The sequence below is a fragment of the Pan paniscus genome, chromosome 8 (genome assembly GCF_029289425.2).
Source record: "Pan paniscus chromosome 8, NHGRI_mPanPan1-v2.0_pri, whole genome shotgun sequence".
Lineage (NCBI taxonomy): Eukaryota > Metazoa > Chordata > Mammalia > Primates > Hominidae > Pan > Pan paniscus.
This window is the reverse complement of record NC_073257.2, coordinates 124,522,289-124,547,316: the sequence shown is the minus strand read 5'-3', so window position 1 is coordinate 124,547,316 and position 25,028 is coordinate 124,522,289. Positions and strand designations below refer to the sequence as shown.

Below are 25,028 nucleotides of genomic sequence, written 5' to 3'. Positions count from 1 at the left end.
AGTTTTGGTAAGAAGAAGAGTAAGAGAATGTGGCTTTTCTTTCTGAAACACAAGCTCACAAGGGCTGGAAGTGAAAGCCATATGAATGGGAGGGTTGTAACAGGGAAAGCAAAATCAGAGCATTCAATAAAAGGCTTTGGTACATAAACCCTGCCTCTACTTCTCTAGAGAGAGCTTTTCCATGAGATAACCAAAATAATGAAGCAGAGAGGTTGGCAAAATGTTTGTGCCTTTTCAAGTCCAAAATACATTGTATATCATACGCGGCAGTAATTAGAAACTAAAACCACTGCATTTGGTCCCCAGAAAACCTACCACGTTATGGCATTGGTTGAAAATATCTGAATATCCTGGCTGATACCAAGATCCCAGCTGTGTCTAGTGAAAAACATTGTCATGCATATGAACAGGTGGACTTAAGCGTACCCTTGGTTCAGATGTAGCAAGGTGATGTCCATCTGGGAATTTTTATTTCTGTTCATACTCTAGACACATCCCAAAAGAAGATGAGTCAGTGATTGACTGAGTTTGCTTACAAAGAGAACCCCATGTAGATTTCACCAGAGTAATTTTCTTCCGTAGGCTTCTGAAACAACCACGTTATTATGATTTCCCTATAGAAAGCCCAGTCAAAGGTTGCAGAAGTTGTTTGTGCTTCACCCTCTCTAAATGACTTGCAAATTTATTCAAACACAATATGAGGAGATGCTTTATTTGTTGAAATAACTGTCTGCAGTGTCCTGCACTAAAGGGTGAGGTAGATCAAGCAGAAACATGGACAGAAATACACTGGTTTCGAAACCCATAAATCCTTATTTGAATCTGCCAACCTGAAAGCCACGTAGAGCCCGCATAAACTATTTTTCCTAAATGCTACATCTGATTAAGCCATACCATTAAATGACAGCTGAACTTTAACATTAATATGATATTATTTAAATAACCACATCATTTTTTTTACACTAAAAATGATGAATGATTTCTGGACAGCTCAATTGACATAAAGCAGGAGGACTCTTTAATGAGATTTGACAAAATGGAGACATATGCAGAATATTCGTTACAGCTCACGACGCAGGAGCCCTCCCAGGGAAGCAACAGAGGTTTTCACCTCCCCTTCCTTCCTTTTTTATTGTCTATAGGCACTGAAGCATTCCTTTCAATTGCTACTACCCTTCTCTCTGAATTCTGAGTTTTTCTTAGGCCATTTACATAGTACTCTTAATCACAGAATTTGATGGCTTATGATTCTGAGTTGGGAGTCGGGTTCAAGGAAATGAGGGGAAATGTCACATTATACTAGCCTTGGCTGGAAATGTCCCAGGAACTTTAGGCTTGCTACTGGTCAGGCTGCTTAGAAAATCTTATCAGCCTTGAAGACCAAACCACTAGACATTTGATTGGTTCTTATGCAATAAGTCTGTAACACGGCAAACATACTTTTAGCAAACTATTGTATATGGATATGTGATCAGACAAGACTTTAGTTATTTTTAGATGGTTGTCTCTATAGTATCAACTATAAAGATTTCCTTCTTAAAAATTCCAGTTAAGCCATTCCAGAGGCCATTCTCAATGTTTCTCGTTCACTTTTCTATCCACAGTTCCAAATTGACAGTCGTGCTAGATGATATTTTTATGTGGTAGATTCTGAATGTGAAATAATTTCGTGCTGAATGTACTTATAAGAACATTACCTACATTCATTCATCTATTTTCTCATACTATTTAGCATATTTTCCATCAATCAAGGTAGAGTTACACATATAAAACATGAACATCTGTTTCTTAGCACATATTATTCAGATAATCTTGACGTTTTATAAATCATCTTTAAGTATATACATAAAACGGAAATGTTTCCCCAAACAGCGTCACTTAAAGAAATGAAAACAACGCAACAGAGAGCAAAGCTAATGGCAAATGTGCTCCTGAAAATGGTAGGTCTGCATTCCCTCCATAAGAAGGAGGCCATCGAAATAGAAAATAAAATCAGCCTGCTGCTGCCCATGGGGCCTTCCTCAGGCTATGAAAAAATACTTCATGTCTAACCCTAATTTTTTCCATAGCTTGAGGTTACCCCCCTAGCTCAAGCCTTCTCTCTAATCTGTGTTAGTATGTGTCCCTGTCCAAACAAGAGCTAACATCAGTGCTCTGTTATTTCAAATGGGTCCTGCACAGGGTACTAAGAGCAGAAGCTCAAAAGCATGTAATATGCCCCATTGCAATTGAATGAAAACATAGTATTTTAAAAAAACAGACAGAGAGAAAGATATGTCCCTACCTTGCTCTTACCTTCGCAACATCCCTGTCAGAATCCTGGAGCTTTTTCCCAAATTAGCATCTGTTTCCCGAAGCTACAAGAAGAAACAAAACAAAACAGAAGTTCATGCAATTAGATTATTTCTAAAGTGCATGGCAAGCGACAATTTATTTCATGATAGAAAATCCAAACAATGAAAATGTTCAAATACACAAAAATAAATACATTCTGACAGCTACACAAACTTGGAAAATTCTTAAATTTGGAGAATGACACGTGAGAGGTAATCTTGGGAGCTTTAAGCTGGATACTAGAACTGGATATAAAAGCAAAGCACAGGCTGAAAAAGTTTCATATACATTTGGTAATTCATCTCCAGCTTATGAATGTGCAAAGTCCTAAAAACATATAAACAAAAATAAAATGAAGTGAGGAAAGATGACCACCAATAATTCTATAGTTTTCACTCTAAAAGATGAACATACTCCAAAATCTCCCTCAGTGACCTTCCCCTCTATAAGAAGTAAATAAAATACCTACCTGGGAACATTCTGGAATGGGGACATAGAGTCAGCTGCTATTTGCTCCATCTCACCCTCTTTCTTTTCCTTTCCACAGACCTTATATCCTCTTTCACCTTAGACACATATATCTACCTAATTGCTATTGTTTATGTCCCAATGCCTTTCATTTATGTCTACATTTACTGAATATGTGAAAAAACTGTATCAATTGTACTTACTCTTTCACGTGCTCGCTGTATCTTTTCTCTGTCATGACTAAGGTTTTCCAACATCTCCTGACCAATTTGCTCTACGGAAAAGAAAATTTGAGTGAGGAAAAATGACTTGGAGTGCATATGAGAGTAAATCTCAGAAATACTAAAATGGCATAAAATGTTAAAGTTGCATGCATGCATTATACATCAGACACATATTTCAATTCATGTATTTGAAAAATATAAACAGTATTTGATAAATTTATCTATTTATCTTAGGCATAATTAGATATTTGACCTATAGAACATAACCAACATGAAAATAATGATTTAGAGATGATGTCTTGTCCAGGCCACTCCCGCAAATATCAGCAAAGGTGGAGAAGATCTGAGGTCCATTAGTCTATTTTGTCATCATGGAATTTAGCTGTTGGTTTTTATAGGTTACTAGTAATGTTAATGATTCTGCTCTCCCTTTCCCCTTTCATTTTGCATATGTATGTCAGACTCCATTTAGAACAATTTTAATTTTAGTGTATTCACCCTGCATAAGTAATCCTCATATGCTCACCTACTGTAGCTTATTGGTAGTGAACTATCTCTAGGCTTTTGCTCTCTTCAAGGCAAGGGCTCATTTAATGTGTTATCAGTGGCTGTAGGTACTTGAGTCAACTCAAGGTGAGGTGCATTTCTTCTCAAGTAGTTGAAGAGAGCTCATGCTGGAGACAGTGTTTTCACCCCAGAACTTTGAAACCCTTATACTGTTATAGGCAATTTAGAACATTCTTTAAAAAGTCACATTGCTGAGTTCTAATGAGGTTTTCTCTTGCCATGATCATCTTATTTGGTTGACACTAGGCAGTCTCTTCTCCAGCCGTAGACCCTTTTAGAAGACAGTAGGTATGGCTTGACATCATAAATAACCAGCTGCCTTGAATAAATCGTTTTCAGACTCATTCCCCATTACCTGGGAGGTGCCTTACTCCATACTAGAAGGATGCCTCTCTTACAATCTTGGCAATATCTGACTACCTTGTTCTACATCTCTCTCTCCTTTTCCCTCTTGCATTGTCTCTTTACTCATACCTATAACAACAATCACCTCTGGCTTATAAACATATAAGCATTCAAACAAGCATCTATTATAATAATAACAAGTAATTTAATGATGTTAGTAAGAAGTCACCATGGTAGTTATTTGGCTCATATATGTACACTGCTAGACTTTTTTTTTTAAAGGACACCCTAAAAATGTAGAGCAGTAGTTAGGCCACATTGAGAGCTTTGGCTGTGAACTCACACTGCCTGACCCAAAATCCCAGTGCTGGCCCTTACTAGCTCTGTGGCTAACTTCACTGTGCCTCAGTTTATCCATAAATGGGTATAATAATAATAATAGTACTATATCATGAGATTGTTGTAAGAGTTCAATAAGGTAATTCAGTTGCAATATTTAGCACAGTGACTGGCCTACAACAATAATAAGCATTTATTGAATGATGATTGATATAAGAACATCACTGGACTACTATGATTTTGCCACTCTCCTATCTTAGTCCTGTTGTAGCCCATTTGAGCTAAAATCTTATTCACAGGATAAAATATCTGTCCTGCCTTTCTCACCAAGTTGATGTTATGATCCAATGAGGTAGCCTAAGTAAAAATGTTGTGGAAGCTATAGGGTACCACATAAAGGCATGTCATGATACAGTATGTAAGATTCAGAGCATTCAACAAAGAATCATTGAATCCCCACTGTGTGCCAGGTACAGGTGCCAGGGATATGGCCAGGAAACAACATCAAGTGTTTGCACTCATGGAGCTTCCATGCCAGCAGTGAGGAACAAGCAGTTGAAGAAGTGTTACAGAAGAGTTACAGACAAGTGTTAACAGAAGAATTTGTGTTTCAAAGCACATCAGAAAAAGCACTGCATATTCCTTTCATGACAGAAAATCCAACTCATAGAAAACAGTTACATACACTATCATAAATATATTTTTGACAGCATACAAATTCTTAACATTCTTTCCCAGTATAGTAGCTCCTCTTAGACTTATTCCAGCTCTTTATTATTAACCCCATACAATTTATCCTTAAGGTAAAATTGGGTAAGATATGTGGCTCCCAGTGGAAGCATCACAGCAGTGGAAGATGATATCAATAATGGAGAAGGAGGAAACAACTGAAGTTGAATTTTTTTCTTTTCTTGCACAATATTCAATTTTGTCATACTGTTATTACTATTCCATTGGATTTCTTTTATCAACATAATATAGCAATTATAATTCATTTTTTCACTTAAAACTTTTAATATATATGAGCACCATGAACACTGCAATTATTTCAGCAAAATACTATTTATATCAGATTTTCTCCTGTTCAGACTGATGGTATTATAACATGTAATCTAAAATGAAGAGGAAATACGTTATTACTATTGTGTCTGTGGCCAGTATCATATCCCCAGTAAGTATCTGTGGAAAGAATGAAGAAATAAAAGAATTAAATAAAGTATGCATAAAGTTTGCGACCTATTCTTGCTCTTAAAGCCCATCCAGTGTAGCACTGGAGAAGTCAATATCAGAAAGCAGGTAATAGATTCATCCTTCTATCAGGTTCGCCGAGGGGAAAACTCTACTCTGAGTGGATCTACAGTCTGCTACTGAAGGAATCAACAAACAGGAAGTAAAGATTTGGGTCTTTTCAGGAGTTATAAACCACTCCCACAATCTCCTTGCCTCCCTAGACATAGCTCAGCATCCCAAGTACTAACTCGATCTAGCAAGAGAAGAGATATTGGCAAGAGCGTATGCATCCCGGTCCTAACACCCAAATGCCATGCACTGCTGGAAACACAATTCTTTTTTCATTTCTTACTTGCTATCTTCCATTTTAATGCTCTAATATAGAAAATTTCAGGCCAAATATATCACAATGATTACTATTACGGAATGAAAAAAAATTCATGTAAATAAACTTATGTGGGCTTTTTTTTTTTTTTTTCCCACTGTGGGGCCCACTCTTCTAGTTGAACCAAAACAAAACAAGACAACAAATTAGAGGGGATTTTTTAAATATAGACTATCTTGGGTTTAGCGATTATTTCATTAAATAATTAGAAACACTGTTAGGTTTATTTTTCTTGAATAATTTAACTGAAGATGTAAGCATTCACCAAAAACACCATAATAGAAAGAACACAAGCTCAGAGGCCTAAGCCAATGGCAGATGTGATATTTAAATTTTCAGTTCTTTAACTTCCATAGGGCCTTAAGAATGGAACAGCCACACTGCTGCTCTTGAAATAATTTGAGAAATCATAAATTTTATAAATATTATACTTGTTGACTGCGAGGGTCTTCTTGAGATTAAGAAACAATGGGAAGCATAACAAGGCAATGAAAACTGATGGTGTATGCTGGAATTCTCTCTGTCAGTATGAGCATGATAAACGAATTCCTGGAAGGAAGAGCTCCTTCCTCTACTTCTCTCCTTTCCACAGTGGTCCTGGGAATCATCCTGGGAGTAGAGCTCTCAAACACATAAAATGAAATTTCATTTTTACAGTTACCCAGAATCAATCATATCCTTGATCCATAGCCCCTTTTTATAAAGAAACACACGTGCAAAAGGGTTTTTGGCTAACATTTCCTTTACTTTTCAATCTTTTGGAAGATATACACAATAGCCATTGAATACTTTCCTGCCTCATAAAGAAATTGAGAAAGAATCAGGTAACTTCAAATCTAGCAAGATACTTCCTAAAGGACTGGCCTGACATCATGAAAATAAGACTTAGTTTGAAGAGCTTATATCACTGAAAGCATCATGTCTCTCCACTCATAAAATAATAATACCATCTGAACAACAGTATAAGTCTAACATAGGACTAACATGAACTCTTTTTTTTAAAAAAAACTTATAAGACCTGTATTTTGGAGGTGAGCAGATTAAAATATTCTCTATAAGTTAGGACTGACTGAAGCTCACATCATGTTATAAACTGGCTGAAAGGGAAGGAGCCTCAAATCTAATTCACCAGGAAATGTCCCATTTGATACATTCAAAACATTTTTAAAAATCAGTCATTTGGAATATGCAGGACACTCTCCAGAAGACAGTGATTATTCCTCAGCACACCTATATTTATTTTTCTTTTCATAAACTTTGTTAAGAATGTGGTATCCAGCGAATTATTTTAAAAAGTGAAAACAGCAAGTTGGGTCTTTAAAGAACTAAGAGAAGGTAAGGGTATCTTCTGGTACTTGAAAACTTCACCAACAATTTTAGTAGCAGATAAAAGGCATTCACAGTTACACAACTATTGTTTGCATATAAGGACTTTTGTGAAGTGCAGGAGTTCTGCAAAAGAGCTATGCTGAAGCGTGTGTTTTCATATATGTATTGCAGAACACCAACCAGATGAAAAACCTTGAAGTAATATTTCCTAACAATTTGGAGCACTGAATTTTGGACATGACTTGGGAACTTCTGGCCACAGAGTCTAATAAAGGTAGAAAACGTGCTGCTTCAGGAAGCAGAGGGATTGACACACAGCTTTCTCAGGAGGGATCTGATCATGGAGTGGTTGGGTCAGTCACTCTTTGGCATTTAGCATAGCTTCCTGGGCACTGACTCAGCTATCATGCCCTGAATAGCTAGGTTATCCTCTGTATTGATGTTACTCAGGCATGAAGAGCCTTTTGAATTTCTGATATCTGGAAAAATATCACAATGGAAAAGAGAGTTCTTTCAACATCTTTCATTATTTGACAACCTAAGACATGTGAGGAACTTCTGCTTCCAGTTAGGATGTAGAAAGATGCCACAGAAAGATGCAAATTACCATTCCCATGGAAACAAGAAAAACCCAGACAAAATAATTACTAAACTTTTCTGGAGGAAGTAAGTAGATGCAAAGAAGCTCTGATGAATTCTAGAGAGAAACAAGTACTTCGTGTATGAGCAAACAGTTGTGGCAACTTTGATACCAACTTCGATATAGGGCAAGTACCTGCTCTGAGAATGAGCCTGCCATAGATAGAATTTATAGGGATGAGAGAAATCAGTCAAACATTAAATGATGATGTAGGCTTACAAAACAGAATGGAATCTAGATGAACTCTAAACACAAAAACAAATTGCTTGGTCTGATATTTCTCCCCAAATCTTCAAATTTGCCAAATAAGAGGGAATAAAGAAGGAGCTCATCAGTAAAGAGAAATCATATATTCCCACACATTCTTGTGTGCTTATATTTTAAGATGCCGTCAGAGTTGAGTCTAAAGGTGAACCAAAAAATATATGAAAGTGCAGATCAACCAACTCCAGCTCAAACATTGACAATATGTTTTGTTTGTTTGTTTGTTTGTAAGAAGAAGCATAAACACAGGTTGGGAGTGCACTAATCACGGATGAATCCAATCTTATTACAGCTTCAGCTCAGCACCAACTCAACTTTTGGGAGAATTGGCTCCTTCTATTATCTAAATACAAGATAGTGTCAAATGTTTTCAGAAAAAAACAAACCCAGGATGTTATATTTCAGATTCCCTTGTTCTTTTTTATACAGTGTGTGGAATACTATAAAATTGTGACATGCAAAAAAACAGGAAAAAAGAATAATCAAGAGAAAATACAGTCTATATGAGTATACCAATAGATCCTACTCACTACAGTTAGCAGATAAAGATTTTAGAACTATTATAACTGTGTTAAAGAATTTATAGGAAAAGGTAAACATAATCAGTGAAAATATGAGTTTATCAAGAAACAAATGGAGACTCTAAAAAGAAACCAAATAAAATTGTAGAATAAAAATATAACATTTGAAATTAATTCACTAGGTGTACCACATAGAATATCCTTCGCTATAGAATAAAGGATCACTGAACATGAACATAGTTAATAGAAATTACCCAAACTGAAGGAGGAAAAAAAGTTAAAAAAATGAACATAGCATCAATAACTTGTGAGGTTATAACAAGTGGTCTTACATACATGTTATTAGACTCCCAGAAAAAGAGATTATTAGAGACAAAAAACGGTATGAATAAATATCTGAAGAACTAACAGTCAAACTTTTCCAATCTGTATTTTTTTAAAAAGCTGATCCACAGATCAAAGAAGTTTAACAACCTCTGAGCAAGAGAAATAAATAAAAACCACACCTAGTCATGTCACAGTCCAATTTCTGAAAACTAAAGATAAATTTAAAATCTTGGCTGGGTGCAGTGGCTCATGCCTGTAATCCCAGCAGTTTGGGAGGCCAAGGCAGGTGGATCACCTGAGGTCAGGCGTTCAAGACCAGCCTGGTCAACATGGCGAAACACTGTGTCTACTAAAAATACAAAAATTAGCTGGGCGTGGTGGTGGGTGCTGTAGTCCCAGCTACTCTACTCAGGAGACTGAGGCAGGAGAATTACTTGAACCTGTGAGGTGGTGGTTGCAGTGAGTCGAGATTGTGCCACTGCACTCCAGCCTGGGTGACAGAGCTAGACTTCCTCTCAAAAAAAAACAAAAACAACAACAAAAAAACAAAACAAACAAAAAAAACTTAACAGCAGAAAAAAAGACACATTCAGGAGAACAATAATAAGAATGAAGCCTGAATTTTCATCAGAAACAATACAAACACACAATGGAACAACTTTCCAAGGTGCTAAAAGAAAAAATAAAAGGTCATTCTATTATTCCATGTCCAGCAATAATAGCCTTCAAAAATTAAGATGAAATAAAAATACTCTTTGATAACCAAAAAATATTACCCAGCAGAACTAAGCTGCAGGTAATGTTAAGGGAAATAATTCAGGCTGAAGGCAAATGACACTAGATGGAAACCTGAATATACAAGAAAGAATGATGAACACCAGAAATGGTAAATCTGTGGAGAAATATAAAAGCAGGCCAGGTGCGTGGCTCATGCCTGTAATCTCAGCACTTTGGGAGGTTGAGGTGGGTGAATCACTTGAGGCCAGGAGTTCTGGATCAGCCTGGCCAAAATGGCAAAACCCTGTCTCTACTAAAAATACAAAAATTAGCCAGGTGATGGTATGTGCCTATAATCTCAGCACTTTAGGAGGCCGAGGAGGGCGGATCACTTGAGGTCAGAAGTTCGAGACCAACCTGGCCAACTTGGTGAAACCCCATCTCTAGCAAAAAGTACAAAAACTTAGCCGTGTGTGGTGGCACATGCCTGTAGTCCCAGCTACTTGGGAGGCTGAGGTGGGAGAATCACTTGAACCCAGGAGGCGGAGGTTGCAGTGAGGCAAGATCATGCCACTGCACTCCGGCCTGGGTGACAGACTGAGACCCTGTCTCAAAAATAAACAAATAAGTAAATAAAAATAAAAGCATTTCTTTTTCTCTTATATTCTTTCAAAGTAATTAACTGTTTAAAATAAAAATAGTGATAACACGCAGAAGCGAAATGTATGAAAACTAGCACAAAAGATGAAGAGGAGGTAAACAGAAGTATTCTGTTGACTGACTCTTGAGTTATATGTAAAGTAGCATATTTATTTAAGGTAGGCTGTAACAAATTAGGGATAAAAACCTTAATTTCTGAGTTTCTTTCTGCAATATAACACAGTACCCACCAGCCACATGGGGCTATTTAAATTTCAATTAATAAAATAAAATAAGACTTTAGTTCCTCAGTAGCACTATCCATATTTCAAGTGCTCAGTACCTACATGTGGTTAGCGGTCACTGTATTGGAGAATGCAGAAATACAACCAACTCTAAAATGATCTCCAAATTCCTTTGTCTTTAAGGCAAACTGAAAGAAATCAAGAAGTATTCACTTGGGGTTTAATTTAGGTAAAACATTCCCTTTCTCTGGGCCTCAGTTTCCTTAAATGTAAAAAGAGACTCTTAGACTAGATGGTCTTTAGTGCCCCTTGGCTTTAAAATATTAGAACTTAGGCCGGGCATGGTGGCTCACGCCTGTAATCCCAGCACTTTGGGAGGCCGAGGAGGGCGGATCACGAGGTCAAGAGATCGAGATCATCCTGGCCAACAGGGTGAAACCCCTCTCTATTAGAAACACAAAAATTAGCTGGGCATGGTGGCGTGCGCCTGTAGTTCCAGCTACTCAGGAGGCTGAGGCAGGAGAATCGCTTGAATCCGGGAGGCAGAGGTTGCAGTGTGCTGAGATCATGCCACCGCACTCCAACCTGGGTGACAGAGTGAGACTCTGTCTCAAAAACAACAACAACAACAACAACAACAAATTAGAATTCAGTGACTCCAGAGAGCATATAAGAAAACTAGAGCACGGGGCCAAATAAGGCCCATAGATGTATTCCCATCCTGCCTCCAGAATAACGTTTTAAAAAACCCAAAACAATAGAAATTTAAATGCTTTTAAGCAGATCATATTGTTTCCATTTTGCCTAAGTCCCCAACATTAGACTGCTTCATACAGTAGCCTCCTTGGCCTCTGAGGACATTAGCATTTACTATGTACCATAAAATATTTACAGGCACTTTGATGATGACATTATTTTAAAAAATTATACATTCATCTCAACTGAAGGTAAACTTAACATATTCTTAAAGAAATACAGCAAAAGACCATGCAGGGCCTATGCACGCGCGTGCGCCTGTGTGTGTGTGTCTGCGTGCGTGTATGTTTGTGTTTAAGCAATTATGTTTTAACACTACCTTCTCAGTAGCTGAGTATGCATTCTATTTTGCTTTAAGATGATCAAATCTATCATTAAGCAATTAAAAAAAATTCGTGCTACTTTCATCAAAGTCATAGTAGCAGAACCTCCCTTTAGTTACCTGGTTTGCTGCAGATAATTAACAAACACTATTCCCAGAGCCCTCAGACATCAGTCAATGAAGCTGTGCTACCAGTAACGATGCTCCGGAATGAGCAGGTACTATGTAAATTGAGGTTGTTAAACAAAAGGAACCATGTTAATTACAGCTCCATTCAAAAATGAGAATGAATCCATTCTATTCTATAAAATGAGACTTGAGCAGCAGGAAGGACATCCCTTTTTCACAATTCAATAAAGCCTGTAAAAAGCCAGGAGATGAAGCAGCAGAAAACCTGAATGGGCAAAACTGTCAAAACACATTCCAAAGGCTCACTTGTGGAATTTACCAAACACGTATTTACTTAACAGACAAGGGAGACGTGTTCAGCGTCATCCAGCTCTCCAGGGTAAATGAATTACTCATTCTAAAAAAACAAAAAGTGCTTAAAGAATTGAGAAGTGATTAGAAAGTAATTAGAAAGGCTTTTTAGAAATCATTCTGAGCCGAGTTAATCACTATTTGTACTCTTTGTGAACTCTGCACACATTGCTATCACTAAATGTATAGCATTTTAATTACATGTTTGAGAAGTCACTATTGGGTGGACCACAGGACTTACGTGGCTAGCAAACATCTTTTGCTTTTATGAAAGACTATTTTAAGCATTTTTGAACCAGTTGGCAATCACAGGAAAAATTTTTTTAAAAAGGAGGTTTCATATAAAATGATAAACTTCTAGTTTCTTTTGAAATTTGGAATATCTGGCAACAGTGAGTCCCCATTCCCACTTGGTAAACACAGGCTGGAACTGAGTTATAGCTTCTCTCTTTAGAACAGCCAGGTACTATCCAGTTTGCCACCTCCCCACTGGCCTGTTTCACTCATTTCTGTTCCCTGCTTGGCTGCCGTAGGAATAGATGTTTGTGACTCTTTGCTTATATATTCTTCTCTAATAGACTGTAAATGACTTTAAAGATGAGGCCATGTCTCATTCCTCTCAGTATATGCCGCATTTTAAGAGGCAGTACAGGACATATGCAGGTGCTCAGGAAATTTTTGTTCACTGGAACCATTCAACTTAAAAATATGGTCAAGTCCTTTATAAATTTGTAACAATAGAATCAAAGATTTTTAGAACAAATGTGGGCTGTAAAAGTAATGGCACAAATGAGCTGGGTGTGGTAGCTCATGCTTGTAATACCGGTGCTTTGGGAGGCTCAGCTGGGAGGATCACTTGAGGCCAGGAGTTTGAGACCATCCTGAGCAACATAGTGAGATCACCATCTCTTAAAAAAGTAAAAATTAGCTGGGCGTGGTGGGGCATGCCTGTGGTATCAGTTTCTTGGGAGGCTAAGGCGGGAAGATCACTTGAGGTCAGGAGATTGAGGCTGCAGTGAGCTATGACTGTGCCACTGCACTCCAGCCTGGGTGACAGAGTGAGACCCTGTCTCTGGGAAAAAAATAAATAAATAAAGTAATAGAACAAATGAGCAAACTAGAATGCAGGAAGTTGGGAGGTGGAGATCTCCAAGATCACCCAGATCATGTTGCTCATTACCCACAGAGCTGCAACCATGATCCTAAGTCTCCCAACTCCTAGGCCTTTGATCTTTGCATTAACAACAACAAAAACAAATTAAAAAGAAAACAAACATGCATTACAATGTGGAGGACAAGGCATCCTAATACTACACATCTTTTTGTTGTTCTGTTTTAAGGCATATATATATATACACACACACACACACACACACACACAATATAGTGTTCTTTGATATATAAAAGTTTTTAACTTTCATAAAGTCTAATCTGTTTTCTTCTTCTGTTGCTTGTGCTTTTGGTGTCATACCTAAGTATCCATTGCCAACTTCATGCCAATGAAGATTTGTCCCTATATTTTCTTCTAAGAGTTTTATAGTTTTAGTTCTTAGACTTGGGTCTTTGATCCATTTTGATTTAATTTTTGTATATTATATATGTGTGAGGTGGGGGATGGCAAGGAGTAATTTTTGATTCATACAAAATATTTAGAACTCATCTGGAAGAAGTTACTGCCTTCTTATACCTCTTATATTAAAAAAAATCTAATTTGTACCCCAACTCAAAGCCTGGACAAATGTTTACACTGACTCATAAATTTAAAATGTTATGTTTTATATAGTATTTTTATATATCTTGACTCTTCTGAGCACACAGAAAGAAAGAAGATACCTGGGTTAAAATAGGAGAAGAAAGTATAGATATACTGAATAAATGAAAAAAGTAGTTATTAAGCCTGAAAAATATAGGACAATGGATACAGGAAGAGAACAGGCCTTACACATACATGCTGCTATATTTGAGCTGAAAGAAACACAAAGTTTTTACCTAAAGGATTGTATTAGTCTGTTCTCACATTCCTATAAAGTAAACCCCTGAGACAGAAAAGGGGTTTAACTGTCTCACAGTTCTGCAGGCTGAACAGGAAGCATAGTGGCTTCTTCTTCCGGGGAGGCCTCAGGGAGCTTTCAGTCATGACGGAAAGCGAAGGGTGGGCGGGCATGGCTTACAGGGCAGGAGCAGGACCAAGAGAGTGAGGGGAAGGTGCTACCCACTTTTAAACAACCTGATGTCGCGATAACTAACTCCCTCGCTATCATGAGAATGGCATTGAGGGGATGGCACTAAACCATGAGAAACCACCTCCATGATCCAATCACCTCCCACCAGGTCCCACCTCCAACTCGGAGGATTAAAATTTCGACATAAGATTTTGTGGGGACAAAGATCCAAACCACATCAAGGATGATCAAGTTTTAAGAAATATCCCGCAGGAAATCATGAGAAGGGAAAATTGAGAAAGTGAGAAGACTGACATAAAGTTGGCTTAAAATTCAAGAAATAAAGTTTGTAGGCTGGGTGTGGTGGCTCATGCCTATAATCCCAGCACTTTGGGAGGCCGAGGCAGATCAAGGATCACTTGAGCCCAGGAGTTTGAGATGAGCCTGGGCAATGCAATGCAGGGAAACCCTGTCTCGGAAAAAAAAAAAAAAAATTATCTGGGTGTGGTATGCTCCTGTATTCCCAGTTACTCAGAAGGCTGAGGCCAGAGGATTGCTTGAGCCCAAGGGTTCTAGACCAGCCTGGGTGACAGAGAAAGACCCTGTTTAAAAAAAAAAAAAAAAAGGTTTGGGAAGAAAAATTCAAAGAGATAAGTCAGTTTATTAAATTTTTCAACAAAATGTTATTTCTTCTATTCATTTATCTTTTTTTTTTTCTTCTATTCATTTATCTAACCCTGAGAATAAGGTCAACAAACACATGCCATACATGCCACAGCTCCTAAACACCAAACAGCTGGCAGGTATTGTCAATCAATCACAGTGCCCTGAACACACCTTGCAACAAACCCTCTCCTCGAAACACCCCAGGCAGTCAACTCCAGTTGGTCAGGGTTGGCACAGGGGATAAGACCCACTTGCTATCCTGGACCTATGGCACTGGGACCTTTTCTCAATTGACAACAGAAACTTGACAAATGGTAATTTTTTGAGTTCTCCACTTTTCAGCTTCCAGCTAGTGCTCTCATTCTCGGATTTTCTGCATGTATTTGCTTTAAGGGCCTGAGTGAGAGGACTGAAATTTGAAGGTCACAGACTCTGGCAAAGATTCTCATTTGCTAGTGTGCACTAGAATCATCTAGGAAGCTTTTAATAAACACTGTTGTGTAGCCCTTATTGTAGGCTGACTAATTGCCTAGATATGGGGCACAGATAGGCACACTTTAAAAAATGTCTGTCAGTCATGTCAAACTCCTTCTTATGGGCCACTGGCCTTCATTCTTCAACATTCTGTAGTCCAAAATACCTGGCCCTGGGACAGACCTTTACCCCTTTAGCTCTGGGCCTTTGGTACTCATAAGATTTACTTAAATTATGAAACAAGGAATACATCTATACAGTTGTAGTCAGGCTGATTTCAAGAATAGGATTCATCACGTTTCTTAGCTTGTCTTATTCAAAGACCACCAACACACTTCCTCCCCTTCCTAATAAAAAACACTTTTTTTTTTTGACAATACAAGGCAGAATTCATTTTGTACTAGTAACTGAGGCAAGCTATGCAATCCAACATGTTTGTTTGGTCTGAATCCTAGGAAGCCCTGGGTGAGTTTAATCCTTGATTGTTAAAGCATTTCTCTAGGTCTTCATGGAGCCCTGCTACCCCTGCCCCACCCCACCACACATACACACACCTTCTCTTTACTCCTTGGTTTCTATCCTTTGTTCTGGGTTAATTTTTTCTGCTCTTGATATACCTACTTGATCATCTATAGTAAGATACTTCAAATCTTTTCTGTGGAAGTGGATAATGAATAAATCAATTGATAAATGAAAGGGCCAGATTGTTAAAACACAGATTGCTGGGCCGTGAATCCACAATTTCTAATTCAGTACAGGTGTGTATGGGGGGTGGAGGGACAAGAAGTTGCATTTCTATCAAGTATCCAGATGCTGCTGGTGATGCTGGTTCCCTAAGACTATGTTTTGAGAACCACTGTTTTACTGTAAGGGTTGGCAATCTAGGGCAGTTTAGCCAAATCCAGCCTGTGGCCTGTTTTTGTAAATAAAGTTTTATTCACACACACGTGTAAGCCAGAGCAATCTACAGAGGAAGTGGGAGAATTTATGCTATATCATGAGGCAGACAAAAACTTTAATGTAGAAGACACTTGCATTTTTAGACAGTGACATTTTGAGAGGTGGAAACTAACAAAACTCAAGACAAGGGAACTAGTGAACAAATGGAGAAAAGTATAAAAAGAATGGGGCCGGGCGCGGTGGCTCACGCCTGTAATCCCAGTACTTTGGGAGGCCGAGGCAGGCGGATCACCAGCAGGAGATCGAGACCACAGTGAAACCCCGTCTCTACTAAAAATACAAAAAAATTAGCCGGGCGTGGTGGAGGGCGCCTGTAGTCCCAGCTACTCGGGAGGCTGAGGCAGGAGAATGGCGTGAACCCGGGAGGCAGAGCTTGCAGTGAGTCGAGACTGTGCCAATGCACTCCAGCCTCGGTGACAGTTAGACTCGGTCTCAAAAAAAAAAAAAATAAATAAATAAATAAATAAAAAGAAAAAGAATGGATGACTGTGGGGCATATTCTGAAAGAGTTTTAAGGTGATACGATCTTAATATTATTTCTAAATTTGAGATGTATGCGTGGTAAAAGATCTAAACTGAGCTCAAATTATTGTCCTGTAAAAAAATAAAAGGAGATAAGGTTTCCTAATATTTATGCTATCCTTATGACATTAAAGAAAAGGCTAAGTAAATGTGGATTTTGATAATCTTGCTTATTAGATGGCAACTGCTGGTCAATGTCAGATGAAGCACACTAAAAAATTATTCATTTTATAAACTGAAGTATTAGTGTGACCCTAGAAGGAGAGTACATAACCAAATATGCACTTACAGACTTCTTTTAGTAAAACTCCTAACAACAAAAAAGTTTATTATTGTTTGCTTTTCTTAGCAAGCACTATGACATCGGGAGTTTCTAAAATACAGAATAAAACAAAGCTACCATTGTTTCTAAGTACAATAGGGAATTTATTAGACTTCATCAGCCAGGCTGTATATTGAACTTATTAGCATAATTGTAGGAAGAATTTTTAATTATATCTGAATAGACTTTACTAGGGAACCACTAAAACTGAGTCTTTTACCAAACTTCCACCTAAGAGTATTAACAAGTTGGGATGGGACTTCTTTTGGGGGGGAAACAAGCACGTAGGTTGAAACTCTGGGGGACGAAAAAATGACTGCATACATTCAGTATATATCCAACAAAAGTTTATTGCTTACAGGCTGTGTATAAAATACTGCAATGAATGCTCCCCTCCAGGGAAAGGTTTTTATTTTGGGCTACTATTTATTGACTGCTTCATTTTATACTAGCCACTGTGCTAAGCACTTAATGGATACCGTATTTAATCTTCACAACCACCACATGAAGTCGATTATTATTAATCCCATTTCAAGACAAGGAATCTGAGGCTCAGAGAAGTTAAGTAATTTGCCAAGGTTGGCCAGTATTCAAGACCCAAGCCAGATTGATCCCTAAGCTGATTACATGGCCACTGTTGTGCACTGTGCCTTCCCCAGCACACAGGTGGCCGACGTCATGGGCATTCTGGTTGCGCAATTTGGACCTATACTTCACACAAAAACACACCAAAGAAGGAAGCTAGACATTATATGACTCTTTGGATGTCATCAATCAAATAAAAGGACAGGAATACAAAGCAAAATGAAAAAAATTCCCTCTTAATGAGGCAGGAGAATAGGGACTGGAGGCAGGGAACATAAGGCTGATTCTCGCTGACTTCCTAGAACCAAATCAAATGGAAACACTTCAGCTAGGACAGAAAATATCCTCTCCATTTACATAGGGTATACACTGAGTAAATGACTTCATCCTCTTCATTTACAGAGGGCGTACACCAAGTAACAAATGGAAACCTCTAGAGGGTATTTAAACCCCAGAAAATTCTGTAATGGGGCTCTTGAGCCCCTATGCTCAGGTCGCCCCCAACCTGTGGAGTGTACTTTCATTTTCAACAAATCTCTGCTTTTGTTGCCTAAATCTTTCCTTGTTTTGTTTGCGCATTTTTTCCAATTCTTTGTTCAAGATGCCAAGAACCTGGACACCCTCCACCAGTAACACTACTTCAACGAAAGAAAAGCAAGGTGAGTCTTTTAGGGCCCAACAGACACATCATGGTCTGCCTCCTAGGCCCAGCGGGCCTGTATTTCTCTTTACTTTCCTTCCTTTCCCTCCCTCCCTTCCTTCCTTCTTTTTTTTTGAGACAGGGTCTCACTCTTTTGCCCAGGCTAGAGGGCACTGGCATGAACACGGCTCACTGCAGCCTTGACCTCTTGGGCCCAAGTGATCATCCCACCTCAGCCTCCTCAGTAGCTGGGACCACAAGTGAATGCCACCATGTCTGGCTACTTTTTTTAAAACAATGTTTTGTAGAGATGGGGTTTTGTCATGTTGCCCAGGCTGGTCTCAAACACCTGGGCTCAAGCAACCTTTCTGCCTCGGCCTCCCAAAGGGCTGGGATTACAGGTGTGAGCCCCTGCAACTGGCTCTAACTCTTTGTTCTGCCCTCAGAGTCCTCAATTCCCTTTCCAGGATTTTGTGCATTCTGTTTTTTGTGAGACACACAGCAACTACACACTCACTGAGACAGTCAGTGACAGCCAATGTGAAGGACACTCATTTCTGAGGACTGAAGTGTACCGCTCTAGTCTGTTTTCACCATCCATTTATCTGCGTCCCCTTGTGAAAATCTTCATGGTGTTATGGCAGTGGGAGGCTTTGATTTCACTCAGGGCTTGTCTACGCTAGTTTAGACATTGTTCTAACTAAGCACTGCTGCAACCATACTTCCATCCCTTTACATTGTCTTTGATTCAAAGAGTTGTTTTTTGTTTGCCTGTTTTTTTCTTTTTTCACCTGAAGGAAAGAAATCTCCATCACTATAGAATTCCAAATATTCTACCACACTCCACTCTAAACATCCTGTTAGGAGTCATGACAATTTCTAAGTGGTAAGAGATCAATCAGAGGACTGTGCTCCTTTCTATTTCTGGCTGAGGCTAATGTTCTGCGGAAGTTTGCAGAAATATACCAAGTAGTAGCCTTTTGGCTAAAAATTTCCTTTGATAAAACAGACTTGGATGAAGTGGACTTTCCCATCTCTCTATTTCAACCTTTTATTTCCTGGAGGAACTATCCTTAGAAGTAAGAAGGTAACTTGGTATTCAAAGTCCATTCATTTCCTCCTTGGCACACCGAAAGTGTACACTCACAGTTCCAAAAAATAATTATTACTATTATTGTTATTTTAATGTGGACATCAGTTTCAGCTAAAAAAGACTGGGAACATCAACTACTAGAAGGGCTATTCCAGGCCAGGCACGGTGGCTTACGCCTGCAATCCCAGCACTTTGGGAGGCTGAGGCAGGCGGATCACAAGGTCAAGAGATCAAGACCATCCTGGCCACCATGGTGAAACCCCGTCTCTACCAAAAATACAAAAATTAGCTGGGTGTGGTGGTGCATGCCTGTAATCCCAGCTATTCAGGAGGCTGAGGCAGGGAAATCACTTGAACCTGGGAGGTGGAGGTTGTGGTAAGCAGAGATCGCACCACTGCACTCCAGCCTGGGCAACAACAGTGAAACTCCATCTCAAAAAAAAAAGAGGGGCTATTCCACTAAGAGAGATGATGCCAATATTTTTCTACCAATTAAGACATTGAGATATTATAATCTATTTTGTCATATTTAAAATATCATGTAAAAACCATCTAATAGGTCACTTAAGCATGAAGGAAGTGCTGAAGACAGGAATGCTCCCCTTGCTGACTTTCCAGGGCCAAGAAGGACATCATCCCAACAGTAGCTGGATATAACAGATTAGGTGGCCTTAAATGTTGGTTAAGCCACACAGCATTACTTATAATTGTTCAACAGGAAGAGAAGAAACAATAACCTCTTCAAATCAAAGAAGTAATTTATAAAATAAAGACTGTGAAAAATAACTTATGTAACTTATCAAAGCAATCAGTCATATAAACAGATGAGAATAGTATGAATCATAGGTTAGAAAGTCAAGCTTAGCAGAAACATGAGAAAATATCTTCTATGTATTTAATGTATGTCAAACTGCAGGAAATAGTAAGAGTACTTTTAATTTGAAAATTCTTCACTGAGAGGACATACAGTCATGCATTGCATAACAATGTTTTGGTCAACGAGGGACTAAGTATAGGACAGTGGCCCCAAAAGATTATAATAGCGCTGAAAATTCCTATCCCTAGTGACATGGTAGCTGTCGAACATCGTAGCACAATGCATTACTCATGTGTTTGTGGTGATGCTGGTGTAAACAAACTTACTGCACTGCGAGTCATATAAAAGTATAGCATATACAATTATGCACAGTACATAATGCTGGATAACAATAAACAACTATGTTATTGGTTTTTGAATTTACTATACTATAGCTTTTATCATTATTTTTGAGTGTACTCCTTCCACTTATTTAAAAAAAAAATGTGAAGAGTAGAACAGCCTCAGGCAGGTCCTTCAGGAGGTATTCCAGAAGAAGGCATTGTTATCATAGGAGATGACAGCTCCATGCATGTTATTGGCCCTGCAGATCTTCCAGTGGGACAAGATGTGCGGGTGGAAGACAGTGATACTGATGATCCTGACCATGTGTAGGCCTAGGTTAATGTATGTGTTTGTGTCTTAGTTTTTAACAAAAAAGTTTAAAAAGAACAAAAGGAAAAAAAATTAAAAATAGAAGTTCATAGAATGAGGATATGAAGAAAGAAAATATTTTTGTACAGCTGTACAATGTGTTTTAAGCTAAGCGTTATTACAAAAGAATCAAACAATTAAAAATCTTATAAAGTAAAACAGTTACAGCAAGCAAAGGTTAACTGATTGTTGAAGAAAGAAAAACATTTTAAAAATAAATTTAGCGTAGTCAAAGTGTCCAGTGTTTATATAGTCTACAGTAGTGTACACTGATATCCTCGCCCTTTACAATCTCACTCATTGAGTCACCCAGAGCAACTTCTGGTCCTTTAACCTCTATTCATATTCATGGTGAGTGTCCCGTCCAGGTGGATCATTTTTTATCTCTTATACCATATTTTTACTGTTTAAATATACAAGTCCTTACCATAGTGTTACAATTGCCTATAGTATTCAGTACAGTAACATACTATACAGGTTTGCAGCCTAGGATCAATAAGCTAGACCATTACATTAGGTGTGCTGGATCCTCTGCCATCTAGATTTGTGTAAGTACTCTCCATGGTATTTGCACAATGATGAAATGCCTAAGGATGCATTTCTCGGAATGCATCCCCATCATTAAGGAATGCATGACTATATTTAACAAAAAGGCAGATGGGTTTTCCTCTTGTAGCCATACTTGAATTTACAGAGACAATACTTGAAGAGAATCATAAGAAAGCATCAGAAAACTCTTCTAGCAGAAACTGTGCCTTATATATCTGATTCCTCCACACTGTGTCCAGCATGATGCATGAGCCCATGCTCATGATCTAGTGCTCAGGCACTAGATTGATATTATTTATGATGTAATATGATAAGCCACACTTCAAATTATTGGTACCAATTCAGTTTTTAAGACTCATACACCTTGAGAATCCAGATGATACCAAAACAGAATAAAAACTTCTTTTTTCACATAAACAGAAAGCTCAGGAAACTGGTGAACAGCTCAGCAACCTAGAAACCGGCTGTGCAGAGCACTCTTTGAATACGAATTAGCAGTGGGTAATGGCAGCATATTTATGAGGTCTCTTGCTGGGTCCTTCCCTCCTGTGAATGCTGTATAATTCATTGTGCGTGCCCTGACCCCAGTGCGCTCCTGTTCTGACAAATCATACTTGATTAAGACAAATCTTTATTAGTTAGCTAGTCAACTTCCCCATTTATCACTGGCAAATCCCATTCTCCACTTCAGGTACAGGAAAAGTGACTGAAACCTTAAAAAAAAAAAAACCCCAAATATCTAAATAAAAATAAAATATTTGTTAATACACAGCAGGTAAAGCCAGAAACCTCTTAATAGATGAGTAAAGAAATTATTTAATAGATATATATATTACCCACTGACAAACTCAAACCCACTACACATTTTACTCAAGCTGAGAAATTGTTAATCAGGTAATCTATTTAGGAATTTTTATCTCCTATGAAACTTCTGTCTGAAAGCAAAATGCTATATTTTGAAAACTGTATTACAAAGTTGGAAGCTCAAAATACTGAAAGGGTAATAATAAAAATTTTAAAAAGACTGCTGAGTAGAAAGAATGTCTAAGCCTCCTACCAAAAGAATAACAACAACAAATCTTTACAGAGTGAGACAGAATAAGGCAGAATAAATTGAAAATTATTCTTGGTTCTCTAGTACCATAGGAAAAATGAACCTCTTTTTGAACTATGTATAATATTCTCATGAACTTCATTGTTGGTTAACCCTAAAGATGATTTAATTAATTTATCATGGTTGATGCTCATTTTAGAGTCTGGTGCACTGAGCTTGGTACCAGAACTGTTCTCAGAAATCTGACAATGATGCCATCAGTAACAAAGAAGCATGCTATGGGCTAGGATTGCCACTGAATATCACAAATAGCATCTTCTGACAAGTTTCAAACATTCTCTAGTTTCATGGAGGTAAACTTCAGCACAAACCATTAACTTTCTTTCCTTAGTGACAGCAAGAAAGAGAACAAAATGGAAGGAGAATGGATACGTTTAAGCCGATTTCTGACTTCTTAAATTTTTACTCTTAAGCCCTGAGTCCAACAGAGGAGAAAAATCTTTTTAGCTTTTTCATTAAAAGCTACCAAATCAATCCAGATGTGTAACTGATGTGTAATTTCCACATAGATGATCTCAATGTTCTCTTTAAAAACAATGCAGGCTGGGTGCAGTGGCTCACGCCTGTAATCCCAGCACTTTGGGAGGCTGAGGCGGGCGGATTGCTTGAGCTCAGGAGTTTGAGACCAGCCTGGGCAACATGGCAAAACTCGGTCTCTACCAAAAATAGAAAAATTAGCTGGGTGCGGTGGCATGTGCTTGTAGTCCCAGCTACTTAGGAGGCTAAGGCAGGAGAATCACCTGAGCCCGGGAGGCGAAGGTTGCAGTGAGCCAAGATTGCGCCACTGCACTCCAGCCTGGACAACAGGAGTGAAACTTTGTCTCAAAAAATAAAAATAAAATTAAAAATAAATTTAAAAAATGCAGAGACAAAGTATAATTATTTTACAAAAAATTTCTATGTGGAATCCTTTCTATACTGATAATAAACAAATCTATACATAAACTATGGAAAAACATACTTTTAGTCTTGACAACTTTAATGAAACACCAGTTAACACAATATAGTCCATACATATCATAGTTGACTTTGTTGATGTCCTTATGTGTTAAACGGAAAGCAACATTCAAAAACATTTTGCATGTTGGGGCTGTATTCTATTTGCCAAAATTTTCCATTTAGAAAATGTGGATACATCTTGAGAAATGAGGTCAGAGCCTAGTATGAGAGACTTCAAAAGAACACCTAGTGCAGTGGGAAATAGTGTGTTGATGATTTTATAAGCAGAGCCTGACTCTGATTATATCTATGGATTCAGAAGAGATTGCACCTGAACAATCTTCCCCACCCTACAGGTCTTTCATCACAATCTCAAAGCGCTAAACAGCTATTCCAAAAGTGAAAACCGTCATGGTCCCATTAGAAAATATTTATGTAATTTGGATAAGGACAGAGTGGGGTGGGCTAGAGAGTTAAGCCGTTTACACATGCCCATGGAAGTAAAGAAAAAGTTTTAAAGTAACTTTCATTTATCCCATGGGCTCTCCACTCATTTTTTTCTTGGAAATCCTGATGAAAATGAACTCTTCCAGAAAGGTTAAACAACTTGCCTGTGGGGGCAAATTTTAGGTCAGAGGTAGGATTATAATTCAAGCCAATAAATATTACGGAGAGTCAATTACATAACAGGCATGCAAAGAAATAAAAATAAAGCATGGTCCCAACATCTAGCAGCTTACACTTAGATGGAGTAGAATGATATGAATGGAACCACCATCAGGATAAAGTACAGCACATTGCACAAGTGCTAAACTGAGGAATGTGCCAAAGGTGTTGTATCAACTAACAAAAGAACATGGTAGCCGGGCGCGGTGGCTCATACCTGTAATTCCAGCACTTTGGGAGGCTGAGGCGGGTGGATCACCTGAGGTCACGAGTTCGAGATCAGCCTGGCTAACATGGTGAAACCCCGTTTCTACTAAAAATACAAAAAAATTAGCTGGACTTGGTGGCACACTCCTGTAATCCCAGCTACTCGGGAGGCTGAGACAGGAATTGCTTGAACCTGGGAGGCAGAGGTTGCAGTCAGCCAAGATTGCAGCTTGGGCAAGAAGAGCAAAACTCCCATCTTAAAAAAAAAAAAAGAACATGGTACTCTTCACAGATTTGCTCATCACCCTTGCAGGTCACCCACAATTCACATTTCCTGATGTCCACCCTGGGCTTCTTGCTCCTACACTCATACTCATCTGCCCCATAATGATGTGGATATCTTTGGATATAATAATCTGAGTGTTACTGACAACCTGTGTCTAATACTCTACTGGGTGCCTCACATTTCTTTTCAAATCTTAGAAGA

At 38.3% G+C, this 25,028-nt stretch overlaps 1 protein-coding gene across 9 annotated transcripts in view; it reads right to left on the bottom strand.

Annotated features, from left to right (window-relative positions):
• Positions 1-25,028, bottom strand: part of VTI1A (vesicle transport through interaction with t-SNAREs 1A) — a 503,528-nt gene that overhangs the window by 278,539 nt on the left and 199,961 nt on the right. For 8 of the 9 annotated variants that reach the window (XR_008619831.2, XR_004664855.3, XM_063607905.1 and 5 more), the window contains 2 exons: positions 3,006-3,076; positions 2,296-2,357 (listed from right to left, as the gene is read on the bottom strand). Coding sequence is in view for 7 of the 9 variants with exons in the window: in XM_063607905.1 (XP_063463975.1) it covers positions 2,296-2,357; positions 3,006-3,076 (133 nt within the window). In the remaining 2 variants the exon portion in view is untranslated. Of the gene's footprint in view, positions 1-2,284; positions 2,358-3,005; positions 3,077-25,028 lie in introns of all 9 variants that reach the window. The other variant, XM_008950921.4, reaches the window with a different exon arrangement.